Source organism: Stigmatopora argus, chromosome 12 (assembly GCF_051989625.1).
Source record: "Stigmatopora argus isolate UIUO_Sarg chromosome 12, RoL_Sarg_1.0, whole genome shotgun sequence".
Taxonomy (NCBI): Eukaryota; Metazoa; Chordata; class Actinopteri; order Syngnathiformes; family Syngnathidae; genus Stigmatopora; species Stigmatopora argus.
Window position 1 is genome coordinate 6,517,401 of NC_135398.1, and position 7,886 is coordinate 6,525,286.

At 40.4% G+C, this 7,886-nt stretch overlaps 1 protein-coding gene and 1 long non-coding RNA gene across 2 annotated transcripts; one reads left to right on the top strand and one right to left on the bottom strand.

Annotated features, from left to right (window-relative positions):
• The first annotated feature begins 1,928 nt into the window (after window positions 1-1,928).
• On the top strand, window positions 1,929-4,276 carry LOC144086392 (uncharacterized). Its single transcript, XR_013304438.1, has 3 exons — window positions 1,929-2,076; window positions 2,538-2,815; window positions 3,649-4,276. It is a non-coding gene; the product is annotated as an uncharacterized LOC144086392 (long non-coding RNA).
• Window positions 3,499-6,605, bottom strand: LOC144085845 (inhibin beta C chain-like). Its single transcript, XM_077615508.1, has 2 exons — window positions 6,224-6,605; window positions 3,499-5,409 (listed from the first exon to the last, which is right to left on the bottom strand). Exons 1-2 carry the CDS (start codon window positions 6,576-6,578, stop codon window positions 4,682-4,684), a joined length of 1,083 nt encoding a protein of 360 aa, XP_077471634.1. The 5' UTR covers window positions 6,579-6,605; the 3' UTR covers window positions 3,499-4,681.
• Between the last annotated feature and the right edge of the window lie 1,281 nt (window positions 6,606-7,886).

The window sequence follows — 7,886 nt, forward strand, 5'->3', positions numbered from 1 at the left end:
TAAAATTCACTGCCAAAGGGTTAATTCAGTCTGTGGTAGTCATTGAATTAATGAATTGATACATCTATTACAATAGAAAATATATTTATCAATGTAAGTTATTAGCACACCTTTGAAGTCTTATTGGGGGGAAAAACACAAGTACAAACTGAATTTATATCCACTAAAGTCGGTACATTCGAAGACATGCATTGTAACTATCTCCCACTGGGGGGCGCAAGAGAAAAGTCCAGTTTAACTACGACGCTTCCAATTACATTTTGTTGTTATTATTATTGTTTTTCTTCAGACATTTGGGATTCTGTACAGTTTCTTGTTAGGTCTAAAAAATATATTTTTCGACGCTTAGTATTGGCACTTAATTTCTTTTATGGCGTCATAATGATTGTAAGTTACTGTCAAGTTTTCTGATTGATGACGCAACTTCATGGTCTTTAGTGGGTAAAATGCCCCAAAATGGCTATCTACGCATCTCTTTCATTCCTTGCGTCGTAGTTACGATCACTGTACGCATTGATTTTTTAAAAAAATCTGTGCTCTGACAACACACATTCTTTGAAGGTTTTAGATTAGTGTGTCAGTAATCATATTTTGCATAATACAGTTATATACAGCATCTACGAGGAAATGAAAATCAATATGGATTCTATCAAAAATACAAAAAAATAAATTACTTTACAGGGTAAAATATTTAGGAAGAAACCCAGAAAACAAACCCATGAAACATTTGGTGTTAAGTATTCTAAAATCAAATGTGTTACTGTATCTCACAATTGATCTGCCATTTAGATGTGGGAGTTTCAAAGTATGTGAAAGAGGACAAAAACATGACATTTTTTAAAAATGTTTTTGGGAAGTTTCACATTTCACATATAAAAGTACTAAGGCGGGTACTCCGGTAGCCAGATTGGACACTCTAATGCAGGGGTGTCACACTCGGGTTGGTTCGCAGGCTGCGTTAACGTCAACTCGATTTCATGTGGGCCGGACCATTTTAGATATAATATTCGATTTTTAAAAATAAATGGATTAAAAGAACTGGATTAAAAGACCTTAATATTCAGTTTTTTATAGATCTAAAACAATGTTTATTTTAGCTTTTTTTAAATATATTTTTAGATTTAAAAAAAATATTTTTAACTAAAAACTGAAAAAAATGATTAAAAAATTACAATTATTGATTTAAAAGGGGGAAAATCAGGAAATGTAATATACATCTATACTTTTTATTTTTATTTGATCCTAAAACAGAAAGTCGGCACTCATGATTGACTTTCCCGGGCCACACAAAATGATGCGGCGGGCCAGATTTGGCCCCCGGGCCGCCACTTTGACACATGTGCTCTAATGGTTGTTTGTCTCCTCGTGCCCTCCGATTGGCTGGCCACTAATTCAGGGCCCGAAGTCAGATGAGATAGGCTCCAGCACCCCCTACGACCCTAGTGAGGATAAAGCGGTTCAGAAAATGAGATGAGATTTTATGATACTCCAAAGAAAAACAGCGGGTTGTTACCCGTTCCGCTATTTGCCTGACTGCTCCTTGTTACTTTGTCTTTTGTTCCCATTCATTCGTTTTGGAAATTGGGACTTTTTGGTAATCATCACTTTGAGGTTAAATGTTATGAAGCATGTGTAAACAGAATGTGGACTGCTTATTTGAAGTGTTACTGGCAGCAGGGGGAGGTAAACGTCTAATTTATATCTGAGTCAGGGCTGTGGATCAGAAAAATCCAAGGTTGCGGATTGCCTTTCACCCACACAGGCAACCATCCCTTCCTAGTTCAGTATTTTGAACTTTAGGCACTATAATGCAGAGGAAAATCAAGTACTGAGACACTAACATAGTGATACGCTTGGAAAAATGTCCCATAAGTGGAGGGCTGTTACATATATATTGAATAATAAGACATTTTTATAAAGAGGCATTACAGGAAATCTGATTTTAGTTTCTTGTTCTTCTTCTTCGTCTTCTTCATCATCCCCCCTTTTCATGATATTCAAAAGAGGAAGCGTTCTTTTGCAAGTGTGACGCCTTAGACACTTTTCTCACAACTTTCTACTTTGGGGTCCTGAGCGGTAAGATGTTTTTTTTTAATTCAATTTGCACTCATTTGGTCCAACAAAACAAATCTTGAACTCACTGTAGTTGATGTCCTGCCAATTCAGCATTTACAGAATGTGTTGATCTATTTAATGGATCATGCGGTCAAAGAAACTCCTATGTCAGGAAGTGAACTTTTTGGGGGGTAACTTGGAAGAAATACCAAGTTGAATTGAAATGAAGGTTTAATAATATTATGAATTTTGTCATTTGCAGAGCTTTGACTGATTTGAGGTTTGATAAGACAAGAAAAGATAGTAAACCTGGAACAATAGCATTTCATAATATCATTTTATTAGGGGTGTTTAAACGTTTGGAGTGACTTGTGTGTTTATTTTTTTCTAACCATTTGAGTGTTTCGGTTCTGCCTAGTTTAAATTTGGTTTATTTGTCGAAATGCAGTCAGGTTGAGACCCATGTGGACTTTTTTTTGCAGATGATGGAGCGCAATAACACTTGTCTCTTCGGAAATGACCCCTCATGTTCAGCTCCTAGTCCAGCTCCTACCCTTAATTTAGGTCTTGTGGTGGGCCTGACACTCTTCTTCCTGATGCTGATTGCTATTGTTGTTACGGTCGTGGTCAAATTTTGGAAGAAAAAATGGAATCTGCCGCTGTCACGTGGAAGGAAAAGCCAAACGAAGGCCGACGTGGAAACAACGCAACCCATTTATGAAAACCTGAACCAGAAAAGCAGCGCCAGGCCCCAAATCAGGTGCGCCATTCTCGTCTGTAAGCTCAAAGTATGATTTGTGGGAATGAAAGATTGCCCTAAAACCAACAGCACGGAAACAGATGACAAAACAACGCATGTGATGTGATTTCCCAATTAGACTAACTTCTGTTTTAGAGAAAAAGCCTCCTAAGGATGTATAATGTCATTTTAGCTTTAGTCAAGGCAACTAATGACTCACTACTGAAGCGTTAAGAACATAGTTTGGAAAGGGGAAATCCTTACATGTCTTCAAATGTATTCACATAGAAGTTAGCCTTCTTTATATCTCACCAAATTACGTAGTTTTGGGTGTAGATTTTCAAACGTTCTGTTCAAATGACCAGTATAAAGAGATAAAACCAGAGGACTAAGAGGAACAAAAGCTAAACTACACATGTTTAGCAACATGTGAAAATGAAAGAGAAAACAATAAAGCCCAAAATACACAGGATTAGCCAACAAAACAAGAAAACACCAGGTGGTGTTTTTGAGAAAGGGGAAGAGAAACACAATTCTTAACAAAAGAAAAGGTAGCATGAAGCATCTAACTGCAGAGTTAGCATTAGTTAGCAAAGGAGGAAAATAAACCACTTGAAGGGCACCATTAAAGGCTCTTAGACTTGATGTTGCTTATCAAGCAGTTGTTTTTATTTTTAATGACATCATTAATTCAGAAAAAACGCTAACCTAGCGAGTGATAACAACTCAAAAGATGGTCATTTCAAACTGCCAGCATCCCAGTTCAAATGGACTTGGCAGCTATCGTAGCGAAAGGAAACATAATCCTTGGTTTATGTACGTCCACGTCACCGTCACTTGTTGTTTCCCCGCAGTGCGTCTTGCGTACCTACTTCGGAAGTGTACTTAAAGTGCGATGCCTTGGACGACGCCATCTACTGCAACGAGCCTGCATGTAACCTCGCCATTCTCCCGGAACCCCAAGATGACCTTTATATTGTCCCAGAGTCATAGGTTGACAATAGGATTGTTTTTAGTGTGTTAAAATCTTTCTCTTCATCCCCCACAAACATTGCTAAAAAACAGAACCATTTGAACTTTAAGATGGTGGACAGCTGAGGACGCCGGATCCTTTCGATAGTTTTTCTTACCATAGGCAATTGGGCCATCCTGTTAGTTTCCACCATATATTGAAAATTGTTTGTTTCAGTTGATTATTCTGTTTGACGACTCGTTTTCTCGGTAAGAAATTAGTCAGGGCATCATTTGCCAGTTTACATGACTCCGCTATACTGATCTGTTAGCAAAAACATTGCTAAATTTAGCTGTACAGTGTCTTCAGTCATGTTATGCAGATGACCTGAGTGACTACAGATACATTTAAACAAATGTAAAATGTTAAGAATTACGAAACGCAGTGGGATTTTCTTTTGGGATTGTGACAGTAGAAGAACATTTTACACTGTGCTATACCAAGTGGCTAACAATAAATTTGCTGAATTATCTGTTGTACACATTCCTCACTCGGGTCAAGGCAATCGTCATATTAATTAGAATTAATAGAAGCTAATGTTAACTCATCAATAAGTGGATCTGGCTTTCAGACTCACCTTGACCTTCATAAACTATACGACTAAACTAATTTGATGACTGCTTAGTCATATTTGGCATCCTTTTATTCTGAAATGTCCTTGTTGATACTGTAAGTTAAAGTGCAACAGGTCAATATGGATAAATAAGAGTTTTCAGATAATTAGTCACACTTTTCTCGATGATTCAATTCCAGGCGTCTCAGTTAAAATGAATTTGAATTCTTTAATGTCAATAGCAGTCACTGAGTTACCACGGTTTAGGACAATAAATAGGGTATCAATAAATAGAACATAGAACCAATCATTTTGATGTGCCTCAGGCACAATGACATTTGGTGACTATCAGGTCACTAAAAGGTGTCAGTTTCAACTTGCCCCTGCCGTCATTGTACATGACAACCATGGGCTCGTAGGCGGCCGGCACGCAGCAAGGCCGCGGCGAGTTGCCCTGCAGGATTTGATGCAGACGAGACTTGATTTGAGTGTGCATGCTCGCCGGCTTGTAGTTGTGTGGGCAGGCGCCGTCGCACAAGTGCATGGTGTACTCCGTGGGAGCCACGATCCAGTCGGTCCAGCCGATGTCTTGGAACGACACGTTGACGGATCTGCGGCAGCACCAGCCTTGCTCGTTGCAGTCGTCGTCTCGCTCGGAGCGACGGAGCCTTCGTGACGCTGCGGTTCGAAGGAAGTCTAATTCCAGAGAGATGTTGGGCCGCCCTTCGCCCAAGGCCGTCTGCACATCCACAACTAGCGACGAGGCATTTGTTCTTATCCACTTTGTTGCCTTGGCCTTGACATCCATCCTCACATTTCGCAAGAGCGACACGTCGTGACGGTCGGCGGGAGTCCATCCGGAGAACTTTGCGGCCCGTACCACCCCGACTCCAATGCTGGCCTCAGACTGGCTCACCTGTATCGGAATCTGCCGGGAAACCTTGAGTTCGGCTCTGGTCGGAACGGCTTCCCCTTGGGTGTTTGGCGTCTTGTGGAAAACCGCTTGGTACTGCTGGATGCTTTGCCCGGGGGGCGACAGGGGTTGACGTGCTTTTAGTGGTATCACAAATGGGAAAAAAAACATTAATTAATTACAAAGATCATGTAATGATGAGACAACATCAGTTTTCGCTAAGCTCTAAACCACGGGTGCCCATTATGTAGATCACACGACAATAACATTTTGATCTCTTCATTAGTCGATTTCATTAGCTAGGTCCTTATGAATTTAGCATGTCCGCAATAAGCTTGAGCTCGTTAGAAGTGCAATCAGTGCATTGCAGTCAGGTGCTTCTTGTTTCAGCACAGCCCCCGTTGTCAAAGTGTCCGTGGAACAAAATCCTGCACTCCAGGACCGCTTTTCCCACCCCTGAAATTTAACCCTAAAAACAAAGTAGATTGTAGAAGGTTGGCTCATTGAAAAGTAGATCTCGGAGCAAAAAAAGTGTGAGCACCCCTGCTCTAAATAAATAGCATTACAAATGGCTCAAAAAAGGGTATTTAATATCCGCACCAGCTGAGATTATGTTATGTGCATAACGGTTTATAATGTGCCCTTGTTAAATAAGATGCTATGATGCTGCCACTGCAGTATTTGGTATGTCCTTTTATATTTATATTTGCCATTCATTTTATTTTTTTATTTGATGCAATTTTATAACCCTTGTTTTCTCTTTTTTAATAGCAGCCAAGGAATTCAAATTGTGACCATGAATAACCAAAGGTTGAAAAGTGTCTGTTGTCCTTTTTCACGGTTAAATTCCCATGATAAGCTTTTATGAATGAAACATTCCTTCCAACTCCCACTCACACGTTCCTCTCACTCAGGTGTGTTAGTCATAAGATCCCACACGCCGCCGCTCACCTGTAACTGGGAAAAGCACCATGGATGTGGTTTCGGGTCTGGGCAAATTTCCTCTCAGCTCCCTCAGTTTCTCCCGGTACAGCCGAGACATCCGCCTCAACTCTGGCTCGGATACCCCTCGGGTAATCTCGGGCTCTTTGTCCATCCCGAGTGAGTTCAGGATTCCCATCTTCAGCGCCTCCACCAGCTGGAGCCGGTGAGCGTCCACGTCGAGTGTGGCCTCCCGGGCTTGTCGAGGCCTACGCTCCCCCGAGCTGAAAGCGGCGAGCAGGATGAGCAAGCACGAGGGAAGCGTACATGACATAAACATGCTGCGTTTCGGATCCGGATCAGGGAGTGCCGCTCTTTCCCGCATCAGCGCTGTCTACGCTGTTATTGAAATTCTTGGCATGCTTTCATTTATAGTGCACAGCGGCGTCCGTGTCGTCACGCCCCCTTCGCTCAGTCGGGTGAGCTTTGATGTGCTTAGTCAATTTTACTGGACATTTTTGCCCTACGGCCATGGGTTTGGCAAGGAAACGTGAAAATAGGAAGGCTGTTATACTGTAAGGAGATACACTGATTGGAGTTCAAATCAAAAGGGAGGAATGTACAAGAGTAGGATTTTGTCTGTTTCAATAACAAATAGATGGACTCCTGAAGGTAAGGGCAGGAACAGAAAAGGAGGATTGGTTTATTTGGTGTTGACAATATGTGGTATAATCACTGTAAAATAGTTGTAAATACAAGATTTTTTCATTCGTGGGTGTGATTTTTTGGGCGGTTGGCGCATTTGGCTCACAGTTCTGGGATCAATGGTTCAATCCCCCGTTCATATTTGGGAAAATGGCCATTTTCCCAAAGCTACAAAATATATTGCAATTAAACAAATATCATTATGTTATTTAAATTGTATTAAACTGTGGTGGGACATGACAAAATGGCATTTTGCTTCACTAATTTTTTTTAGAGTTTTTTTGTTGTTGCTTTTTTAAAATTTCACTCTAGGACAAGTTAATTTACACCAAAACTATGTACATTAGTATTTTGTCTATAAATGATTTAAAAATTGAAGGTTGGGAGTTTAAATGTCAACCCAATTACACTCAGTCAACTGCATAAGAGAAAATAAAACGTTCTCTCGTATATCTGTGGGCGAGATAAAAAACCATGGTTACAAAATCATTTATTCCATTTATTTTCCTCGTAATTTTTTTTCACAATAGAGAGCAGAATGATAATTGGGGATGATGTTTGGTCTTGAATAATGACTAAACCTCTTCATTGAATACATCTGCTCTCATGGTAACACATACAAATGGGAAAAGAACAAACTGACTGGAGCACACTATTTAACTTTAATGACTTTGGCGAGCAAGTTGCTGCATATGTAAAGCAGAGAAGCTACATTTCCATTGACGTGTGTGTGCATGCGTGCATGTGTTTGGATATCTGAGCTGTGAGTCACTCAGGTAATGAAGCAACATATACCTCGCCATCACCATTCAATCGAACCTTGACGGCTTGAAGTGTGTGAAAGGCTCTTATGAGTTACACAAGATTGCAATTTTAGAGTTTGGCCAACAAATGTCATTAGAACTGCCATTGCCATTTTCACTGGGAAAGGCTGGCATCCAAAGATCTGTGCCAGCTCTCCCAGTTAAAACGGATTGGACGTCCTGTA

Excerpts from the sequence above, each read along its gene's own strand:
- LOC144085845 (XM_077615508.1), bottom strand. The coding sequence starts at position 6,578 with ATGCGGGAAAGAGCGGCACTCCCTGATCCGGATCCGAAACGCAGCATG. Across the intron at positions 5,410-6,223 it reads GGTGCTTTTCCCAGTTACAG|CACGTCAACCCCTGTCGCCC; the intron begins GTGAGCGGCGGC and ends TACCACTAAAAG.